This window comes from Mauremys reevesii, linkage group 7 (genome assembly GCF_016161935.1).
Source record: "Mauremys reevesii isolate NIE-2019 linkage group 7, ASM1616193v1, whole genome shotgun sequence".
In the NCBI taxonomy this organism is placed as follows: domain Eukaryota; kingdom Metazoa; phylum Chordata; order Testudines; family Geoemydidae; genus Mauremys; species Mauremys reevesii.
The window spans coordinates 101,493,252-101,517,572 of NC_052629.1; the positions used below are offsets into that span (position 1 = coordinate 101,493,252).

Consider the following 24,321-nt stretch of genomic DNA (forward strand, 5'->3'; position numbering starts at 1 on the left):
TAGGCAGAGTGTAGTCACACACACAAGCCCAGTCTTCTATAGATAGATGGATGGATGGATAGATATTACACACACACACACACACACACTTCCCCAAGAAGGCAGGAATGGAATAGCTGGCTTCAGGGGTAAGCTGTTCCACCTTCTCCATCTCCATTTGGGGAAGAATGCCAGAATGGTAGATATGCTGGATAGAAAATTGGGCCTTTGCCCTATAGCTTGCACCAGCAGCTGCGCTCCTGACTGTAGAGCAGGGGTGGGTAAACTATGGCCTGAGGGCCAGATGCAGCCCTCCAGACATTTTAATCTGGCCTCGTGTTCCCGCCAGGCAGCAGGGCCCAGGGCTTGCCCCGCTCCAGCCAGGGAGCGAGGTTAGAGACTTGCTGCTGCTTCCGGGAGCTGCACGCAGTGGGGCATGTCCCCCCCTCTGGCTCCTACACATTGGGGTAGCCAGGGGATTCTGCACGCTGCCCCCACCCCAAGTGCTGCCCCCCGCAGCTCCCATTAGCCAGGAACCACGACCAATGGGAACTGCAGGGGTGGCACCTGTCGATGGGGCAGCGCGCAGAGACGCCTGGCTGTGCCTCCACATTGGAGCCGGAGGGGGAACATGCCACTGCTTCTGGGAGCTGCTTGAGGTAAGCGCTCCCCAAAGCCTGCACCCCTAATCCCCTCCTGGGCCTCACCCCCTGCCTCAGCCCCAGCCCTAATCCCCCTCCTGCTCTCCAAACCCCTCGGTCCCAGCCTGGAGCACCCTCCTGCACCCCAACCCCACCCCAGAGCCCGCACTCCCAGCTGGAGTCATCACCCCCTAACCCCTAATTTTGTGAGCATTCATGGCCCACCATACAATTTCCATACCCAGATGTGGCTCTTGGGCCAAAAGGTTTGCCCATTCCTGCTGTAGAGCTTAGCCACCTCCTTGCACTCTGCCTCTTCTTTGGATGTGGTTGGAGGGCAATGGACACTGCCAGCACTGGAGAATACAGTAAGGGACCTACAGGTTCAGCTCCCTCACCTTGCTATCTCATCAAGGGAACCCTAGGGATATCCCAGGTTGGGGCCTCCCAGGGAAATGCTGATCCTTCAGGCCCATGTGGTAGAAAGGGGTAGAATCTCTGGAGAGGCCATTTTTTAACCCTATTTCTTTTACTGAGAGACCCAGAAGGGGCCCTTATTGTAAAGGGAAGACAATAAGACTAGCCTCTTTGAGGGCTGAAAGAACAATTATTTTTTGAGGTGGGTGTCCCTGTGGGTGCTACACTTCAGGTGAATGCACGCCCCCATGCTTTCAATCAGAGAGTTTCAGCAGCCGTGCTTGTCCGAGTCATGCATGTGCTATCTCCGTCTCTCACCGTTGTCAGTGCCTATCCAGCGCAGACATGCCCCGACCCCCCCTCTCAGTTCCTTCTCTACCACAGAGTCCAGAAATTTAACTCTGAAGTAGATGGGAGGAGAAAGGGTAGTGGAGCACCCACAGGGCCACCCATCTCGAAGAACCTCAGTTACTGTACAGGATGAGTAACCTTCTCTTCTTCGAGGAATGTCCCTGTGGATGGTCCACTTCAGGTGACTGTTGAGCAGTGCCCCTCAATGGATGGAAGGGGCTTCAGAGCTGTGTGTGTGTGTCTGTGAGTGTGTGTGTGAGAGAGAGAGAGAGAGAGAGAGAGAGAGAGAGAGAGAGAGAGAGAGAGAGAGAGGATAACACTGTACGGCCAGAGAGACATAGGTATCGAAGAGCGAAGACTGCGGCGTTGAAGAGACATGTAGGAAATCGTGTGGTGAAAGTAGTTTTGGCACCAAAAAGTGGTCAGTGCCAACAATGCTGCTGCAGGCATGGGTGTCAGTGCCGACCTCTGAGTGCTCTGCGCTACTGGAACAGGTGGTGGCACCATAGGCTGTGGGGAGTACTTCAGTGCCACGTCCGGCTCCATCAGTGCCATAGCAGAGGAGGAGGGCATTTGTTTGCCTCTCAACTCTGAGTCTGTCCACTTGGGGTCAGTGGTCGTTGTGGTACATGTGGTACTGGAGGATCCTGGTGCCTTGTATGTACTCAGTCACGGTGTGGTCAGTACCGAGGGTAGGGAATGACCTGAAGACCGCTTCTTTTTTTTTGCTGGGTCTTTCAGTGGAGAAGTTTATGCTCTTTTCCTCAGAGCCTTTTTTGGAGGAATGAGCCTTCTTGTGTGGAGACGATGATGTCTCTGGAGATCTTTGTCCAGAGGTCCGCTGGCCGGGATCAGATGCCGGGCACAGAGACTTCTCCAGGAGAATAAGTTTGAGATGCAAATCTCTGTCCTTTCAGGCTTGAGTCTTTAGGTTACTGCAGTGAGAGCACTTCCGAGGTGTCTGTATCTCACCTAAGCAGCGGACATGTTGAGATTGTCCGTCCGACACCAGGATCGCCTCCTGGCAGGAATGGCAACATTTGAAGCCTGGTGAACCAGGCATACTGAAACTACGGCAGTTCAACCATATAGGTGAACAGTAACTATTCTAATGGGTAGAAATAGAGGTATAAAAAGAAAAAAAAATTTAAACTGAAAATTAACGGGGAAAGAAAGGGTAAGTAACCGTATCTAATCTATTAAAAAGTATTCTAAGAAGAAACTCTTCTACGCTCAAAGAATAGTATCTGTTTTCGCACTGCTGGGAGCTCTGTCTCAGGCCAAGGACAGTTGAGAAGGAACTGAGGGGGAGGTCGGGTTGCAAGTGCTAGATAGGCACTGACAACAGCATGAGATAGAGATAGTGCATCTCTAGGATAGTGCGACACAGATGAGCACTGCTGCTGAAACCTCTCTGATTGAAGGAGCAGGGATGCACATTCACCTGAAGTGGAGCACCTACAGGATGCTCCTTGAAGGAAAATTAATGTTTATGTCCAATTCTTTGCATAATTATTCCAGCTGAGCTCACTTAAATATTGGCTAAAGACAGAAATACACAAGTTAATTAATACTTAGAGATAGCTTTGATTTGCACACACCCACCACTTGCCCAAAAAGTTGATGTATTTATTCACAAGTTCTCATCTGCTCATTTTACTAGAGCTGGGCAAAATCCCCATAGGAAATTCCAACATTTGTTTTTTTTCCCCCAAATTGGGATGAAAAGTTGAAATTTCAAATCTTTCTGCTGAATGGAAATTTAAAAAAAAATTAAAATGTTGACATTCCCACAATCAAAATGTCTGGTTTTGGTTTGTTGAAATGACCCGAAACCCTTCATTTTGACTCATTTCAATCTTCAACGGTGTTTTCCCATTGTGATGCATTCCCTTATGGGAGTTGTAGTTTGGGAGTCTGACACACCTCATTTTCTCCTCACTGGACTACATCTCCCATAATGCTCCCAAAGTCACGTCTCCCATGATGTACCACACAGCTCTGTCAGAGAAAATGTCGTCTCAAGGTAGATATCCTCCAGGGAGCCCAGGCCAGAGGAGAGAAGGGCCAGAACTATAGAACTCTTAAGGAAATATGACACAATAGGAAAATGCGGTGTAATGTTTTGCTAAGCAAATTCTAAATGAAATGTTTTCAGAACAGTTAAACCTAAACATTCAAATTTTGGTCAAATCAAAACCTATGAAATGTTTTTCCTTGAAGTGACTCAGTGAGCACAAAACTCTTAGAATTGCTTCAGCATGTGTGTCTTAGACCGGGACTAAATTCTAACATACAATTTTAACCTGTGCTGTTGTTCAGAGAAAATGTATATACCATCAAAAGATACAGTATATGTTTAAGTGACCTATACAGAATTAAAGATAAAACCACTAACGCAAGATTTTGTTCACAGATGTAACACAATATTGTGTTACAAGATTGAAATACAGACATTATCATCAGAAATAGTTTTCCAGTGATAACATCTTACAAATTAATTCAAGAAACACTATAAGAATAGTCCAGCACGAAAAACAGGCTACCCACAAGTGTCCCAATATCCATGTCCAACTCTTGTTTGAACTTGAAGTATAAAGCACAGATACTGTACTGTGCATGCTAAAGCCTGAAGAGGGAAAAAATAAATCTACCAACCCTCTTCCTAATTATCTGGAGCTATTTGCCAGTCAGTCAATGAATATTAATTTAAAAGACTCAACCCAAGGGGTAACCTGTTCCTCACCCTCATTTTGTGCATTGAACCTTATGGCAGCTAGTGTATGGTGTAGGAATCCTAGTGGGTGGTGTACAGAAATCTGTGTTAAAAATTGTGGAGCTATCACTTTAATTACTTAGGGATATCCTGGACTTGCTTACAGGGAAGGGGGTTCTATAGGAAAGTATACAATCAGAATAGATACAGGCAGTTTGGAGGCAACCAGCCTAAAGTATAGTGGGGTGAAATGTGCCTTTCTGTTTTAGGAAGCTGCTTTCTCTCTCTCTTTTGGAGTTCTTCTGTGTTATCATTCTGAACTCTAAGAAATAAAGCAGTGTCACACTGCAGCCTTCTAGCAGGAATATTTTATGTTTTTATCTAACTTCTCCGTGTGTATGCCATGAAACATAACATAGTACAGCACATTAAATTTATATATTTGATTATATCTTTGCACTAGCAATTCATTCATTTGAGCGCCACAGTTCAGCTTCAAGAAATGAAAACTAAATTCATGCTCTACATTAATGAATAGGACACAGTTATGCAATTACTATATCATCAAGTTTTGCACAATCCTAATCCCAAACAAAAGCAAATATTCTTCACCCTGTATATACACATTTACACACAAAACACTAGCATGTAAGAAGGCAATTTTCTTACATCGTGGTATTTTGTTTTCTCATGGAATATAAGAGCATTGCAATCTCATTCCTCAAAGTGACATTGTTGATCAGCATGGCAGGTTAATCTCTATAGTATTGTGCAACTAGAGTGTTACAAAAAAAAATTATTGTTTCTCCAGATTTGTATATATTTCTCATTTAAACTTGCAAGGAAGCTTCACACCTGCAAGTATACTACTGATGTGCACTTGAAGTCAAAAATAACACCTGCAGTCTATCATAGCACCAGAATAGGGTGCCACCCATGCAGTTTTCACCAGACAGTCCAGGTGCTATTTAACAAGCCCTGATGTCCAGTTATTTTGATCTGGGAGGAAGAGGCAGAGCAGCAGCCTCAGGAGTCCGGTTACCACCCATTAGGAAAGTGGCAACACTACACCAGAAGCAGGAGTTTCTTTCTTGCCCATGTGTGGGGGTTTTTTGGGAAGAATCCTGCTTCTCTCTCTCTCCCCACAGCCCAAGTGTATTGGTTTGCATTTGAAATAGGTTAGTGGCACTGCAAAAAGAATCTCAATCTTTCCTAGACTGTATACCTGACTATTACTGAGAGAGACTCTAATCAGATAAAGATGTAAATCATATTTCCTTTCAGGCACCTAATAAAGAGTCAACAGTCTTTGAGATTTCCAAACAAGCCTACACTCAGATTAGCAGTACTGCTCATCACTAAATAAGAGCTCCCTTCTAACAAAAGCTCTTCAAAATAAAATAACTTTTTTTTTATGCATAACACTGGATTTTAGTCTAGGTGAATGTAGCTCCCTGATCAGCTTTTCTTAGGTATCCATTAAATTAGTTCAACAATACCATAGAACTACACAAACAGTTTTACTGGTGGGGAGGGGATACCAGGCCACAAAAAGTCTGCACAGGACACCAATGCAAGACTGATGATAGGGGAGTGATCAGAAGGTCCAAAAATTACACAAGAGTTGCGAACAGGTCATGGTCATCAAGTTAGCCCATGTTTCATTGTCACCAGACTGGCAAAAGTAGAAATGAGGATAATCTATTTTCTGCATTCCCAGCATAGGATTCCCCTACACCAAGTCCATCATTTTGGTCTTAAAAAAAAAAAAAGCAGGGGACCAGCATTTGACCCCTAAACCTCAAATTATCACTTCTTCCTTCACCCCTTAGTTAGGCAAAACTCCAGCAGAATAAAGCCTTCATGAATAGGCCAACCGTGAATTTGGTGCAACACTAAAGATCTCTACTCACAATTATTAACTTTCCATTAAAATTACCCAACAGTCCCTTGTGCTCCTCCCTCCACTACTGTCCAGCAAAATGCCTCCGTTTACTGAAAATTATCTTGTGCATTTCTGTCTGACAAAGGGAAATCTTTGAGGGTTTTATTGTAAACCCCAGTATCGACAGTGTCAGAGGAGTAATGAAAAAATAAATAAATAAAATAATTTACCTCTACCACAGTGAAAAATCAGAGAGGGTAGAGAGAAGGTTACTAATTGCTGCTCCTTGTTCTTTCAGAGAAGAGCCCTTACATCCATAAAGGCAGGTTATCAACCCTTTACTAGATGTACAGCATTCTGTATTTTTCATTGAACACAAATGGTTACAGCTCTGCTGCTTTCCGGAAAATCTCTCATTTACACACATAACAGGCAGAACAGCTTCTAACCAGCACATTGCCTTAAGCAAATAGCATGTTAAAGCACAGATTTTAAGTGTATGTAATTAAATAATGACGCTGCTTCAGCAGCAAGTGCTGCAAACAATCCCCTCTGCAAACTTTAAATCAACAATTTTCAGATACTATGCAGCAATTGCCAGACATGTTTATACCACTAAGACACTTGGCATAACCTAATAAAAAGAAAAAAAGAGGTCCTTCCAACAACATATTTAAGATAAATTAGAATGAGAATTGAAAAAAACACCTACATCTGTAGTGGGTAGAAAAATCCCTCAAGTAACAGGCAATTCTAGGAAATTTCACATTACATAATCACTTCAGAGCAAACCAGAAGATTGTGGACTTTTTCCCCCTCATGCATTATAGTTATTCCAAACAGTTTTTGACCACAGTGCAACAAATGCAGAATGCCATTAGTTAGCTCCTTGAAGCTGACCTGCAATGGCATTCATTTTGCTTTTGAAATGTGTGCCTAATGCTTCAAAGAACTTGCATGAGGACTTTTTAAAAATACATACCTTAAATGTACTTTATCCTCTCCCCCATGTCAGACCTCACAAGTCTCACCACATAATTAACTCCTGTTCCATTTAGAGGAACAAATATGTTATATAGATACTTAATACAAGTATACATACAAAGGTATGCTCAGAAGGCAAGATAATCATAATGTACTGAAAATGTAAAAGAACAGGAGTACTTGTGGCACCTTAGAGTAACAAATTTATTTCAGCATGAGCTTTTGTGAGCTACAGCTCACTTCTTCGGATGCATAGAATGGAACACACAGGAGATATTTATACATACAGAGAACATGAAAAGGTGGAAGTATGCATACCAACAGGAAAGCTCATGCTGAAATAAATGTGTTAGTCTCTAAGGTGCCACAAGTACTCCTGTTCTTTTTGCGGATACAGACTAACACGGCTTCTACTCTGAAACCTGAAAATGTAAACAAGCAGATGAAAGTAGGTGGCTCAGAAGATTATATATGGCATATAGAGCCTTTCACTCACTTGTCAACATCACTTCAGATCCATCCCAGGTTGGTGGTAACAATCTGTCATTCACTATCTGACACCTGTATGTGAAATGAGCTTATGTTCCAATCCAGTTCCTAGTGAACCAGTGTCCATTTTATAAAAAAAAATACCATGTGCTAGGCTCTGTTTTTGGCAATTACATTAGAACAGTCCAAGTTTTGAAAGGGGCAGGACCCTAAAATTGTGGGCCATAGGACCATTACATCAAGGACTATAGAACACCATCCCACTGCTAATGGTGGTTAGGATGGCTATCACAGTGGTTCTCAACCTTTCCAAATTACTGTACCCCTTTCAGAGTCTGATTTAACTTGTGTACCCCAAGTTTCACCTCACTTACAAACTACTTGCTTACAAAATCAGACATAAAAATGCAAAAAAGGGTCACAGCACATTGTTACTGAACATGTGCTTACTTTCTCATTTTTACCATATAATTATAAAACAGATTAACTAAAATATAAATATTGTACTTACATTTCAGTGTGAGCCCTGTCTGAAGCCAGAGCTCCTGGCGGCGGGGCTGAAGCCTGAGCCCTGCTGCTCATAAGAACATAAGAACGGCCGTACCGGGTCAGACCAGAGGTCCATCTAGCCCAGTATCTGTCTACCGACAGTGGCCAATGCCAGGTGCCCCAGAGGGAGGGAACCTAACAGGCAATGATTAAGTAATCTCTCTCCTGCCATCCATCTCCATCCTCTGATGAACAGCGGCTAGGGACACCATTCTTACCCATCCTCGCTAATAGCCATTTATGGACTTAGCCACCATGAATTTATCCAGTCCCCTTTTAAACATTGTTATAGTCCTAGCCTTCACAACCTCCTCAGGTAAGGAGTTCCACAAGTTGACTGTGCGCTGCGTGAAGAAGAACTTCCTTTTATTTGTTTTAAACCTGCTGCCTATTAATTTCATTTGGTGACCCCTAGTTCTTGTATTATGGGAATAAGTAAATAACTTTTCCTTATCCACTTTCTCAACATCACTCATGATTTTATATACCTCTATCATATCCCCCCTTAGTCTTCTCTTTTCCAAGCTGAAGAGTCCTAGCCTCTTTAACCTTTCTTTGTATGGGACCCTCTCCAAACCCCTAATCATTTTAGTTGCCCTTTTCTGAACCTTTTCTAGTGCTAGAATATCTTTTTTGAGGTGAGGAGACCACATCTGTACACAGTATTCGAGATGTGGGCGTACCATGGATTTATATAAGGGCAATACTATATTCTCAGTCTTATTCTCTATCCCCTTTTTAATGATTCCGAACATCCTGTTTGCTTTTTTGACCGCCTCTGCACACTGCGTGGACATCTTCAGAGAACTATCCACGATGACTCCAAGATCTTTTTCCTGACTCGTTGTAGCTAAATTAGCCCCCATCATATTGTATGTATAGTTGGGGTTATTTTTTCCAATATGCATTACTTTACATTTATCCACATTACATTTCATTTGCCATTTTGTTGCCCAATCACTTAGTTTTGTGAAATCTTTCTGAAGTTCTTCACAATCTGCTTTGGTCTTAACTATCTTGAGCAGTTTAGTATCATCTGCAAACTTTGCCACCTCACTGTTTACCCCTTTCTCCAGATCATTTATGAATAAATTGAATAGGATTGGTCCTAGGACTGACCCTTGGGGAACACCACTAGTTACCCCTCTCCATTCTGAGAATTTACCATTAATTCGTACCCTTTGTTCCCTGTCTTTTAACCAGTTCTCAATCCATGAAAGGACCTTCCCTTTTATCCCATGACAGCTTAATTTACGTAAGAGCCTTTGGTGAGGGACCTTGTCAAAGGCTTTCTGGAAATCTAAGTACACTATGTCCACCGGATCCCCCTTGTCCACACGTTTGTTGACCCCTTCAAAGAACTCTAATAGACTAGTAAGTCATGCTTTCCCTTTACAGAAACCATGTTGACTACTGCTCAACAGTTTATGTTTTTCTATGTGTCTGACAATTTTATTCTTTACTATTGTTTCAACTAATTTGCCCGGTACCAACGTTAGACTTACCAGTCTGTAATTGCCGGGCTCACCTCTACAGCCCTTTTTAAATATTGGCGTTACATTAGCTAACTTCCAGTCATTGGGTACCGAAGCCGATTTAAAGGACTTAGCTAAGGTTACAAACCTTAGTTAATAGTTCCGCAACTTCACATCTGAGTTCTTTCAGAACTCTTGGGTGAATGCCATCTGGTCTCGGTGACTTGTTAATGTTGAGTTTATCAATTAATTCCAAAACCTCCTCTAGTGACACTTCAATCTGTGACAGTTCCTCAGATTTGTCACCTACAAAAGCCAGCTCAGGTTTGGGAATCTCCCTAACATCCTCAGCTGTGAAGACTGAAGCAAAGAATCCATTTAGTTTCTCCGCAATGACTTTATCGTCTTTAAGCGCGCCTTTTGTATTTTGATCGTCAAGAGGCCCCACTGGTTGTTTAGCAGGCTTCCTGCTTCTGATGTACTTAAAAAACATTTTGTTATTACCTTTGGAGTTTTTGGCTAGCCGTTCTTCAAACTCCCTTTTGGCTTTTCTTATTACACTCTTGCACTTAAGTTGGCAGTGTTTGTGCTCCTTTCTATTTGCCTCACTAGGATTTGACTTCCACTTTTTAAAGGAAGTCTTTTTATCTCTCACTGCTTCTTTTACATGGTTGTTAAGCCATGGTGGCTCTTTTTTAGTTCTTTTACTGTGTTTCTTAATTTGGGGTATCCATTGAAGTTGGGCCTCTATTATGGTGTCTTTTAAAAGGGCCCACGCAACTTGCAGGGATTTCACTTTAGTCACTGTACCTTTTAACTTTTGTTTAACTAACCCCCTCATTTTTGTATAGTTCCCCCTTTTGAAATTAAATGCCACAGTGTTGGGCTGTTGAGGTGTTCTTCCCACCACAGGGATGTTGAATGCTATTGTATTATGGTCACTATTTCCAAGCGGTCCTGCTATAGTTACCTCTTCGACCAGCTCCTGCGCTCCACTCAGGATTAAATCTAGAGTTGCCTCTCCCCTTGTGGGTTCCCGTACCAGCTGCTCCATGAAGCAGTCATTTAAAGTATCGAGAAATTTTATCTCTGCATTTCGTCCTGAAGTGAAATGTTCCCAGTCAATATGGGGATAATTGAAATCCCCCACTATTATTGGGTTCTTAATTTTGATAGCCTAATTTCCCTTAGCATTTCATCATCACTATTACTGTCCTGGTCAGGTGGTCGATAATATATCCCTAATGTTATATTTTTATTAGAGCATGAAATTTCAATCCATAGAGATTCTATGGAACATGTGGATTCGCTTAAGATTTTTACTTCATTTGAATCTACATTTTCTTTCACATATAGTGCCACTCCTCCCCCTGCACGACCTGTTCTGTCCTTCCGATATATTTTGTACCCCGGAATGATTGTGTCCCATTGATTGCTCTCAGTCCACCAGGTTTCTGTGATGCCTATTATATCAATATCCTCCTTTATCACCAGGCACTCTAGTTCACCCATCTTATTATTTAGACTGCTAGCATTTGTGTACAAGCACTTTAAAAACTTGCCCATTTATTTGTCTGCCCTTTTCTGATGTGCCAGATTCTTTTTTATGTGACTGTTTATCATCTGACCCAGCCCTTACATTATACTCTTCTGTCCTCTCCTCCTGACTATAACATGGAGATTCTCTATCATCAGAAGCAGCAAAGAATCCTGTGGCACCTTATAGACTAACAGACGTTTTGCAGCATGAGCTTTCGTGGGTGAATACCCACTTCTTCGGATGCAAGCAGTGGAAATTTCCAGGGGCAGGTGTATATATAAGCAAGCAAGAAGCAAGCTAGAGATAACGAGGTTAGATCAATCAGGGAGGATGAGGCCCTGTTCCAGCAGCTGAGGTGTGAAAACCAAGGGAGGAGAAACTGGTTCTGTAATTGGCAAGCCATTCACAGTCTTTGTTTAGTCCTGAGCTGATGGTGTTAAATTTGCAGATGAACTGGAGCTCAGCAGTTTCTCTTTGAAGTCTGGTCCTAAAGTTTTTTTGCTGTAGGATGGCCACCTTAAAATCTGCTATTGTGTGGCCAGGGAGGTTGAAGTGTTCTCCTACAGGTTTTTGTATATTGCCATTCCTAATGTCTGATTTGTGTCCATTTATCCTTTTCCTTAGAGACTGTCCAGTTTACTGGATAAATGCTCATTCACCCCCACAAAAAAATGTAAATGCATATTCTTTCCAGACAGTTGTATTTCCAAAAAAGGGGTAGCTTTATGAAAATAGGAATTACAGAATGGCTGATACCATTGGTTCATCTAACCCGCAATCCTGTCTCCTGGAAGGAGCCATTAGTCAGTTTTGCAGTAATTTACATTGGTGAAATAGAGGGCGAAAGGGTATGACATTACTACATTGATCAGCCTGGCAAACTACTACTATTTGTTTGTTGAAAAACCAAAGGAAAGCAAAACACTGAAGTGATTTTAATAGGGCAGGAGGGAGGGGAAGGGAGTCCTCTCTGTAGAGGAAAGTAACTTTAGTAGTTTATCCCGTAAAAAAACAAACTCACTCAAGTGTTTCAGTACTCTGTGTCCTTCTCAGTAATCTTGCCCACGCACACACAAATGTTCTCTCATATCTAATTAGTCACAAAAACAGGGTTAGAAAACAAATCCAAACAATCTTTCTTAAGCCCCAATTTAAGAGGCCAGGAGTTGAATTAATTAAAACCTTTTATCATGCAAGATGTATCCTCTAGTTCATACAGGAATTAATTCAAGGAAATTCTATGGTGTATGTTACACTGGAAGGCAGACTAGAGGATCACAGTGGACACTTCTGGCTTTATAATTTATGAATAAGAGTTAATAAATTCTTAAGCACAGAACACTTTTGCTGTTATAACTTAAGTTTAATAGCAATCAGAGATATTTAATTCCAGTGAATTTGTTCCCATTAAGTCTCACCTGTCATTCTGTGGCAAGTGGAATGACTGAACAAGTCTGTTTTTATTTTTTCTAGTGTTAGAAGAGAGGCAAAATAAAAGGGCCATATAGTACCACTGATATACACTAACACTTGCCCAGTAATTTAAACTGTTGATTCTGCCTCTCCTCCCCTCCAAACCACCAAAACTTAAATGGCACAATCCGGCCCTTAGTACTGACCTGTTACTGTCTTGATTTTGGCTGAAATCTTAGAAGTCATATGGGTGTAAGAAGCTCTGCTGATTTTGTTCTTCTGGTTCAAGTTAATATGGTTGTTGATGATCAAGTACACACAGTTCTACTTTTATATTAAAGACACTGCCTTTGTGTCTTCTAAGTCAATACTACACAGCAAAACAGTGTTGAAAGGTTCTTTCCAAAGATTATGAGAATTATTTCTGTTACCAATTCTAGTGACTCATACAGTTAGTAACATGTGAGAGGAATTTAACTCTATCCTCCTCAAAACACCAAACTTGAAAGCAAAGCATTTGAGGTGTTATTCAAAAATATTGTTCTAAGATCGTACTGGGGACAAATCCTGCAAATTTGCCTTGGAAAGAATACCAGAGTCACTTCTGAGGAGTATATTAAGTCAAATGGGCTTTTTGGTGGTTTCAAGTAATTTTTAAAAAGGAAAAATTATGAAGGTGCAAAAAATAAGCACCCTTCTGGAACTCTAGAGAAACTTCCAACAAAGCACAATTATGTTTTGATCAAGCAAATTAAATGTCTTACTGCAGGCAACATTTAAGTAAAACATTTTTAGAGAAGAAGTGAAGGCAGATATACACACAATCACCAGTATGCCTAATCACAAGATGGTGCACATCCAAAAAACTGCTGCTCCCCACGCTACCTCTTTATGTCTTGCTTCCAACATCTCAAATGCAAAAATGGTTTACACCAGGGATCGGCAACCTTTGGCACGTGGCCCGCCAGAATAAACCTGCTGGTGGGCAGGACGCAGGATCGGTTTGTTTACCTGCTGCATGCGCAGGTTCGGCCGATCGCGGCTCCCACTGGCCGCGGTTCGCCATTCCGGGCCAATGGGGGCTTCGGGAAGCAGCGTGGGCCAAGGGATGTGCTGGCCGCCACTTCCAGTAGCCTCCATTGGCCTGGAATGGCAAACCCCGGCCAATGGGAGCCGCAATCAGCTGAACCTGCGGACACGGCAAGTAAACAAACTGGCCCTGCCCGCCAGGCGGCTTACCCTGGCAGGCTGCATGCCAAAGGTTGCCGATCCCTGCTTTACACTCAGCAGAAATACACTGCACAAGAATGAAAATGAAAACTAAAAAAAAAAGACAAAATCCAGACACCTACATAATGCTGAGTTTCACCTGCCTTTAAAAATAAAAATGGAATTTTCTACTTAACTCTAAATTATGATTCCTCTGGCCTACTTCCTAAAAAAAAAAAATCCTTAAAAAATTAGGGCTATTATCTCAAACTCCCTGTGCCAGAGCAGGGTGCTATAGGGCACATGGTTCAATATGTCTTGCCAAGTCCTTTTGCATGTTTAGTTTTCTGATAGGGTGTTTAATAGATTCACATATAAAGGGTAAAAGGAAAGTACATGATCCTAGAATTATCTTCAATCTGTAGCCTTTGAGACCCCCAATCCTGCAGGTGCTCCACACATGGGGGGCTGGGGGCGGGGCGAGAGAGATAGAGAGAACACACCATACCTATGGAGAGCAGCTTCCAGTATTGGAGCCTGACATGGTAAGTGACTCAATCTGTTCCATATTAGCTATACCAGTACAAAGTCCAGCATGGGTGCAGTTATACCAGTATAATTATTCCCATACTGAAAGAGGAATAAGCTATACTAGAATAACTATTTCAGTTTAAAAAAAAAATCACTCCACTGTCTGAAATAGTTATAAACAGTACAGAAACTATGTGTAGCCACGCCTTAGTTAGGTGATTAGGGAGAAATAATAAAAACAATTAAAACATGTCCTTTTGTTTAGGCATTAAGGGCCTGATACTCAGGGCTTGGCTACACTTACAAGTTGCAGCGCTGGGAGTTACAGCGCTGCTCATGCAGCTGTGTAAGGGCCAGCGCTGGAGTGTGGCCACACTGACAGCTACCAGCGCTGCAGTGTGGCCACACTTGCAGCACTTTCCAGCGCTGTATTGAGAGGTGCATTGTGGGCAGCTATCCCACAGAACACCTTTTGGCGCTGAGTATTGTGGGAAGGGGAAGGAAGTGTGCGGGTCATTCCGCTTCCTGTTTGCCAGCGCCCCGTGGTGCATCGCTTCACATCCCAGCATTCATTCCGGCAGCGTTTGGCGCCATTGTGAGTGTCTTTCTGTTACTCTCTGTGAATCGCGATTTCTGTGGCAAATGGAGCCCGATCTGCTGAGGACTCTGCTGATGAGTGTCACCAGCACAACACGTTTGGCAGTCGAGCTATTCCTTCAGCTCCAAAGTGACAGTGAGGAGTCCGGCGATGATATCAATATGGATTTGTCTGCGCGTGTGACACTAGAGTGCTTGCGGCATTCACGGAAATGCTCAGCACCGTTGAACGCCGCTTTTGGGCTCGGAAACAAGCACTGAGTGGTGGGATCACATCGTCATGGAAGTCTGGGATGACGAGCAGTGGCTGCAGAACTTTCGTATGAGAAAAGCCACTTTCATGGGACTGTGTGCTGAGCTCGCCCCACTCTGCGCGCAAGGACACAAGATTGAGAGCTGCCCTGACGGTGGAAAAGCGGGTGGCTATTGCAATCTGGAAGATGGCAAATCCAGACAGCTACCGGTCGGTCGGGAACCAGTTTGGTGTGGGAAAGTCGACCGTGGGAATAGTTTTGATGCAAGTTTGCAAGGCAATTAATCGCATCCTGCTAAGAAAGACCGTGACTCGGGAGCGTGCAGGACATCGTGGATGGCTTTGCACAAATGGGTTTCCCTAACTGTGGAGGCGATAGATGGGACGCATATTCCTATTCTGGCCCCACCTGGCATCAGAGTACGTTAATCGTAAGGGGTATTTCTCTATGGTTCTCCAGGCGCTTGTGGATCACCGCGGGCGTTTCATTGACATTTGCACAGGCTGGCCTGGAAAGGTGCATGATGCACGCATCTTCGGAACAGTGGCCTGTTCAGGAAGATGCAGGCAGGGACTTTTTCCCAGACAGGAAGATCACAGTAGGGGATGTCGAAATGCCCACTGTGATCCTTCGTTACTGCCTTGGCTCATGAAACCCTATACAGGAAGCTTGACAGGAGCAAGGACCGGTTCAACTACAGGCTGAGCCGGTGCAGAATGACTGTGGAGTGTGCTTTTGGGCGTTTAAAGGCTCGCTGGAGATGTTTGTATGGGAAGCTAGACTTGGGGAAAGCAGCATCCCTGCGGTTATAAGCGCTTGCTGTACCCTCCATAATATTTGTGAAGGGAAGGGTGAAACATTCAGTGAGGCATGGACCACCGAGGTTCAAGTCCTGGAGGCTGAATATGCACAGCCAGAGAGCAGGGCTAATAGAGAGGCCCAGCACAGGGCTTCAAGGATTAGGGATGCCTTGAGGGAAGAATTTGAGGCTGAAAGCCAACAGTAATGTTTGCTGCCTTGCATGGGAGTGAATTGCACTGCTTACACTGTTATTCTATTATCCATAATAATAATATGATTTGCAGTGCCTCTTTCTTTACTGGGCTAAGGTGTCTTTCACTATCTGCTATAATAAAGACTGTTTTCAAAGCCAAGAATTGTTTTATTGAAAAGAAAAAAACTTCCTTGACAGACAGACAGACACACAACATTTCATTAACACAAGAGGGCAAGGGTGTGGGTTGGTGAACTGTACAGTCACAAGTTTGCATATGCCATGTCTGGACTGCTGTTTAATGAATCCTGCACTTCAGGGTGCATATACTGCATGGTGATGGGGTTGAATGCAGAGGGTAAGGGTGGTGGTAGGTATCAGGGCTGGTTGGGAGGTGTTGGAGGCAGCTGGTGGTGGTAAGAGCCTGGATGCTGGGGAAAGGTGGTTGGAGCTGACATTGGGGCACAAGGCACAAAGGGCGGGCGGGTGGGGAGTAGCACGGTAGTGCTCTGCTTGCATGGCAACGAGTGACTCTATAGACTCGCTTGGCGCTCCAGGATGCTTAGCAGCCGCTCCGTGCTTTTCCTCTTGGCCACTGCATTTCTCTTGCGGGTCCTGCTTTCTTTCTCTCGCCACTCCTTCAATTCTTTTCTCTCTGTAGCAGAGTGCTGAAGAACAGTTTTCAGCATGTCCTCTTTGCTCTTTCGGGATTTTTCTCAAATTTTGAAGCCTCTGTGATGTTGAACATCTGGGCAGTCCAGTCAAGGTCACTGTACACACAGAAATGACAACATTTAACACGGGCAGCATTGTATCCACTATCTCCAGACATGAATTGTTACACTGAGGAGTTCTCACTTGCAAGTTCTCACTTGCATTCTTTATCCCAAAAGGAAAACACAACAGAAGCCACGAAATGGTGAGTGAGGTGGGGCTTGAGTGAGAGGGGAGCTGGTTGCTTGGGTAATCTGGAGTGCTAGAGGGGTTGAGTGAAGATGCAGATGCAGGGTGATCTTATCTCCTATCTCTTCACTAAAGAGTCTCCCAACATTTTTCACAGGACTTAATCCTGGAAGATGTTTCAGTCACTAGGGAACAGCGGGGGGCTCTTTTAGAGCACTGTGGATTCCGCCCGGGACCCTATGCGGCGTGCCTGTGTTCAGAAATGGTCCCCTGGCCGAAGAGTGGCGCCGTCACCGTCACTGGGACAAGGGACACAGTGGCTCTGCCTATAAACCTGCGCAGGCATATTGCCCACGCTCTGGATGAAGCTTTTGCTGAGATAACTGAAGCAGATTACGCGACGTGATAGACCACATCAGCGGGCTATTCCACATCTAGACGCTGCCATGCATGCATCCATAACCCCCTTCCTCTCCAGAAACATTTCCACCCAGAAAATAAAAGCCGCTTACGGTACACCGCTCCTCTGCTTGTCCTTCTGCAACTGCTGGCTGCTGCTGCGATTGGGTACTTTCCTCCTGGCTTGAGAAGAGCTCCTGGCTGCATGCCTCCAGGGAATCTGCGGTTTCTTCCCCCATCCCAGGAGCTTCACTCGCGGTTTCCTCTCCCCCCCCCGCAGCCTCCTCCTCCTCCTGTCCCCAGCCTGCTCAGAAGTGTCCATCGTTACCCTGGGATTGGCAGTGGGTCACCCCAAGTATGTTGTCCATCTCCAAGTAAAGCGGCAGGTCGTGGGGCGGATCCGGATCTGCGATTCCCCTCTCGGGCTTTGTAATAGGCACTCCGCAGCTCTTTAACTTTCACCCTGCATTGTAGTGCGTCCGTTGATGGCCCCTATCCAGCATGTCCCTTGCTATCTGCTCAAAGATATCGTAATTCCTACGGCCGGAGCGCAGCTGTGCCTGAACAGACGCCTCACCCCAAACACTGATGAGGTCCTGCAATTCACCTGTGCTCCATGCTGGGGCTCGTTTGCCGCGTGGAGGCATGGTTACCTGTAACCTGTAACTGATTAACTGATTGCACTCCACACCTGGCTGCAGCAAACAGGAAGGAGATTTTTAAATTTCCCGGGGCATTTAAAGGGCGGGTCACCTGAGGCAAGAGCAGTAGAGTGCAAACTGATGTGCAGAGTGGCTGAACAGGAATTCTGGGATAGCTCCTTATTCCCTGGAGGACAGGTAAAGCGCTGGTGAGTGTCCACACCTGCTGAGCAGCGCTGGTGTCACCAGCGCTGCACTCCTTATACCCCAACCCGGATGGGTTTTCAGCCAGCGCTGCAACCAGGGAGTTGCAGCGCTGGTTGTGCCCTGCAAGTGTGGACGGGGTGTTAATTGCAGCGCTGGAAAGCCTCCACCAGCGCTGCAACTTGTAAGTGTAGCCAAGCCCTCAGATGTCAAGCATCTCAACTCTTACAGCTTAATCATGAACAGTGTTGAGCACCTGTAATTTGACCAGGACCTAATAAAAGCACCTCTGGAAATTCAAGTACATTGTTTACATTTCCATGGTTTAAGCACACCACTTACATGAAGCTCCTGTGCACTGCTTTAACCCCACCCCCCGATAATACACATTTTGTATAGAAATGTTTACTTCGTAATAGCTACTTTGGAGCTATGGCTACCTCAACGAATGTGTATGAGATATTTGTTAGTCACAGATTATTAGAGCATATTTATAAAGTCCTATATTTGATGACTAACATTGTACTATGTAATAACTCTATATAGTATATCAGTTCAAACTTTTAGTCTTGTGCAGTGTTTTAGCTTGCTTGCCACAGACTTTCATGGAAGTCAAGCAATTAAAACTCCAAAACACCATTCAAAACTTGAGGAACATGATTTCAGGAAAAAACAGCATACAGGTTCACAGAAACTAACCTTCTTTCAATCAAAATCTTTGCTATTGATAAAAATAGCGGCAAGGAAGCAATTGCACAGCCTCACTTCCTCCGAGATAGATTCTGGTTAAAAATTTAAATAAAGAGACCTAGAAAATTAAACACAAAAAAGCTAGTTTAAAATAATGTTAAAGGAATTGACTTAAACCCACAAAATTCTTTGAAGTCTCCTATTAAGAGGATCCCTCTGCCAATCATCCTTATAAGTGAAAAAATGGCAATTCATATGGAATTATTGTTAGGAAGGAATGTGAGATTTAACTGAATTTAAGCTGCTTGCAATATAACTCAGTGCACACAGAAAACTTCAAAAGGATTCTAAGTGTATTTATTATAATGTTTGTACTAATGGGGCAGAGGTTATCACATGTAGTACTCAAAATAATTACAAGCTTCTTGAACCTAATAGAAACTTTTAGGAACTTAGAATACAGACAATAAATTTAGTATTATTGAATATCAAGCTGAAGACTTGGAATAAGCCCCAACAACCAGTTAAAACTTCTCATTCACACCATTTATTCCTAGGTGTGTGTGGAGAGACATTGTCAGAGAGAGAGAGAGAGAGAGAGAGAGAGAGAGATCTTATACAAAACATCTCTTACACAAATCTCAGACCTTGAAGTACCTGGGCTCAGTTGGGAAAATTAAGAAGAGAATGTGGTTCCAACACTGAATTGGATGTCTTTAAACTCACTAAATGTCTGTCTTAATGTTACATCAGGGATTAGGTGCTGAACCATATTTCAAGCAGTGCTGTGTAGTATACCTCGTAAATCTCCTTAAAAACAACTAAGTTTTATGGAATACCAGTACCATGTAGGAAAGGAACAGCTGGTTCACAGCAAACAGGTTAACATCTACATTGTTGATGAAATTGTTTAGGGTGTGTATATATACACATACACCTTATATCTTCCAAAAAAGTCATACTTAAAAAGAGCTGAATAAATTGACTGAAGCAATGCTTAGTGCAACCACAAAGAAGGCACATTTATAAACAATCAGGTTCATAACAGCCTCAGAAAAGTAGATGCAAAACATACAAATCTCTCAAACAAGATATTTTAAGTAACACATGATGGTACTGTTTTACTTTTAGTCACTCACTAAATATACCAGTTAACAAAAATCAAGAGGAGAATCAATCAGAGCGTCAAAGTTTAGGTGCAAACTCTCACATAGTTTATGTATTCAGGTCCAGCAGTTGGGTTTGAACCCATCTCTATGCAAAAACAAACACTCCTAAAATCTAAATATTCCTATCTGGAAGACAAAAATTAGCTTCTAAATCCAAATTTAGGCAAAAAGTTGCTGAGCTTCTGCAGCTTTCATTCACTTCACTCATTAATGACAAAAACAAAATACAGTAGAACCTCAGAGTTATGAACACCTCAGGAAGGGAGTTTGTAACTCTGAAATGTTCATAACTCTGAACAAAATGTTATGGTTGCTCTTTCAAAAGTTTACAACTAAACATTGACTTAATATAGCTTTGAAACTTTATATGCAGAAGAAAAATGCTGCTCTCTCTTTTTTTTTTTAGTAGTTTACATTTAACACAGTACTGTACTATATTTGGTGTGTGTGTGTGTGTGCATGCGCGCTGCTGCTGCCTGATTGTGTACTTCTGGTTCCAGATGAGGTGTGTGGTTGACTGGTCAGTTAATAACTCTGGTGTTTGTACTGTGAGGTTCTACTGTAGATCCTAATTATGGTCCATGCATTTCCATAGTTTACCTGCTGAAAAAGCAAGAAAATCCCTACAAAACACCTCACTCCAGATTCTATGCACAAATACTACAAGACCAACTAATAGCACAACAATGATCCCAGGGAGAAGAACTGCAAAATCCAAAAACGGAACTGAAGTTTGAGAAAGTCCGTGAGGAGTGAGGCCGAAAATACTACAGTACATGTGCTACCATGGCAAGTCACAAGCTCTTGTTGTATCATTGATTTTTAAAGCACAACTCCCCTTGGAAATTAATAGGGATTTCTGCTCAAGACCTGAAGTAACAAACTACAGAAAACATTTATAAACATTTATACGGATAGCTAAGCAGTGGTGGCTGTCTTCACCTCAGATTACAAGAAACCTGAACATTTTCTATACATTTCCATACACTGCAGTCTTTACTGCAGATTCTACCATGTGTGAAGCAGCTCACTGCTCCATACTTCCCCACTCCCCCACACAGTATCTAGTTTTATGATCTCTGCAATGAGTTTGTTATCCATAGCCATTAATGGTTACTACAGTTTCATGCAAGTGGAATCCTATACAAGCTGCAGAATTGGGGTCCTAAGTAGCTCAATTCTGTAATAAATGTTTGAAGATCAAAGAACTTTCTCTACCTTTTTACTGCAAAAGAGTGCATATGGCCTTATGTATAGATGAGAAAGTATATACATACAAATATAAAAGCATGCTTATACATGTTCACAAATTTTTAGTAGTATGGAGAAAAATAAACATAACACCTCATAAAACCAAATTCTTTGGGGTAAAATAGCCCCTCACACTCACATTAAATTAGATCCATAGCCATTCCCACATCACAAAGGTGTCCCCATTGAAGTGCCAACATTCCATGGAACGCCACTGGCAGAGAGTAAGAATTTAGCAATATTTCACACTTACTGTGCATAGTGGTTTTCCTCTTCAAAGAACTTCAAAAACATTAAAGTTAATTCGCACAAATATCTATTACAGGTTAATTAACACTAGCTCTGTTTTGAAGTCTATACATAATCTGCTGTGTTTAATTTCAGAATCCTGTGTAATTACACAAACAGGGTGTGCTCTTTCATCTCCTTGGTATGTCAATTTTACAAAACTTGAGGCAGCATTGTGTAGTGACTGAGGTACAAGACTGACAATCAGAAGTTCCTTAGGTCTGATTCGTCTTCCACTTATATCAGTGTAAAGTCCCCACCCTACAGATACTTTCACAGAGTGACTTTGAACTCAATGGGTATGTCCGCACTGCAGCTGGGAGCGAGACTGAGTGAGTAAAATTACTCACCTTGTAGAGAGTGAAATTTGCAAAGCAGCCTAAAAGAGTGAGGCACCCTGGGAGTTGGGCACCTAACTCCCTTGAACCCTTTTGAAAACCCCAGCCTGTTTGCAGGACTGTGAAATAAGCAATTAACGGAGTAACATGTGCCAGAAGAATCAGGCCACTATAGTGTAATCCTGGATTTGCCACTGACTCACTCTGTAGCCTTGAGCAAGTCACTTCACCTCTCTGCCTTTCTCCGGTGTAATACAAGGATAAATTAGTTAGTGTTTGTAGAATGTTTTGAAAATGTAGAGTCCTATTCTTTTCCCGCCTATTATCCTTAGGTATCTTTAGTACTGTAAACTTGACCCGGCAAACCCTGCCTGATATGTGAATCCTGCAAAATCCGTTGTGGTTTTCCTCAAAACCCGCTGCAGTGAGCACACACAGCCACCAATAGTTGTACCACTTTAGATAGACAGGGGTGTAGTTAAAGCCGTACACACTAAAGCCCCCAGTCAGTCAGCAAGCTGGGAAAGAGCTGTGGTGTGTGTGTGTGGCGGGGGGAAACCCAACCTACCCTGTAGCGCAGCCTCGGCTAAGCTCGTGTGAATCCTCTCGTTAACCTCTAGATGACTCAACCTTCCCTCCGAGTCATGTGAGGGGAGGCGCTGCGGGAATCCCTCCGGGGGGCTTTCTCCGAAGCAGATGTGGCCAGTTCACCACACGGTCTCTGCTGTTCGCGGCTGTTTCGGGCTGGCCAGACGCGCCGCTCGCAATCTCCCCGGCAGGATCCGTCCCTTACCGCTTGGCAGGCAGCGGCATCCCCACCCCAGCCCCAAGCAAAGCTCCGCTCCCAGCCAGCTTCCCGAAACTCCCACGGAACTGGGCAGAGTTGAGGAGAAACCGGGCGCTGGCACCTCACCTCGTACCTTCCCGCTCCTCCTGGGCTCCCTGCATTGGCGGCCCGGAGCTGCAGCCAGGGCAGGGAGGCGGCGGCGGCGGCGGCCCGAACTCCAGCTCGCAGAGAAGAGGTTGCAGCCCCCGGCAGGGGCCGGAGAGCCCCAGAGTGCTCAGGGATTCCGCGGGGGCCACTTTTCCCGGCTCCCTCAGCAGGCCGTGGGGGAGAAGAAGGAGGCGACACAACGCAGCGCCCGGCCGTGCTGGGCTCCAGGAACTTGGAGCTGCCGCAAAGCGGCTGTCAGGAGAGGCTGGGCACCAAAATCCCCCCACACACAAGCCAGGGAAGTCCGAGAACTTCACACGCCAGGCGTTCTCCGTTCAAGGACAGAGTCCCGCCCCTTGGCTCCTGTGTTCAACAACACCCTCCCCGCCGCACACACACCCCCGCCCGCCTGTCTCTCTCTCTCACATTCACGCACCCTCCCTCTACTCTCTCTCTTTCATTGCCCCCTCCCCTTCTCATTTTAGATCTTATCTCTCTCCCTTTTTCCCCTCGCACCCGCCTCATTCTCTGTTTCTCCCGGACCCCTTTCTTTTTCTTCCTCCTTGTCCCCCAGTCTCTCATTCTCTCTTCCCGTCAGCTTCCCATTCTCCCTACAGAGATTTCCTGGGGGTAATGAGGGATGAACCAGCGAACCAAACCATCCATCTCCAGCTGTCCCCAGCTAAATCCAGGGAGTTATCTCAGCTGGAGATGTACCTGATCCCTTGCCCCAGCTCTGCTCCTCTCTCTTTCTCCTGCCCCAGTTTCCCAAAGTTTGGATCTGAACTTCTCAATTTCAGTCATATTCTAGAAGGAGTCTGAATTGCTCAACACTTATAAATACACCACCCGAGCTTGGGAAAGTAGATCAGCAATTAAGTGGCAGCTTAGGGCTCATCTCTAATCATAATCTTTCTATGATACATAAAGTTCCTGTTCTCTGTACTACAATACATCATGCCTACTTCTCCACCACACCCCATCCCATTTTCCATGTTACAATCTAGCAAACATTGCATATAAATGTGCATTGATATATTGTTCAAAGCAGATAAGAAAAAAGACAAGCAAAATCTACAGATAAGACAAATTACACAGTGTTGCCAACCACAAGCATCCAAAAATCACAGGTCAGGCACCCAGAAAAATCATGAATCATTAAAGTGAATGGGACTTGAATAACATGAGTAGGATCTGGCCCTATTTGACAAATTTATCCAGTCTGAAGCAAGAAGTGAAAAACAATAAATTAACAGTTGACACCAAATGTGTCAGATTTTGGGGAAAGAAGGAATATCAAATAACAGAAAATATGCTAGAAAAGTCCCTCTTGCTCAGGACAAATTGGAGAAAAGTACAGATAAATCAAACAAAATTTAACAAAGATAAGTGCAAGTAGATGGAAAGCTCTTTGGGGCAGAGGCTTTTTACTGTGCATTTGTACAGTGCTCTGATCTATTATTGAGGTTCCTCAGCACTA

General features: G+C 43.8%; 1 protein-coding gene across 4 annotated transcripts in view; it reads right to left on the minus strand.

The window, feature by feature from the left end:
* The window catches only part of ARHGEF3 (Rho guanine nucleotide exchange factor 3), a 267,112-nt gene extending 243,912 nt beyond the window's left edge, over positions 1 to 23,200 (minus strand). Inside the window, exon 1 of one of the 4 annotated variants that reach the window (XM_039546934.1) lies at positions 22,821 to 23,200. In XM_039546934.1, coding sequence (XP_039402868.1) covers positions 22,821 to 22,855 — 35 coding nt within the window. In that variant the 5' untranslated portion in view covers positions 22,856 to 23,200. Of the gene's footprint in view, positions 1 to 3,314; positions 3,452 to 22,820 lie in introns of those variants that run through there. The other 3 variants (XM_039546928.1, XM_039546935.1, XM_039546929.1) reach the window with 3 other exon arrangements.
* Between the last annotated feature and the right edge of the window lie 1,121 nt (positions 23,201 to 24,321).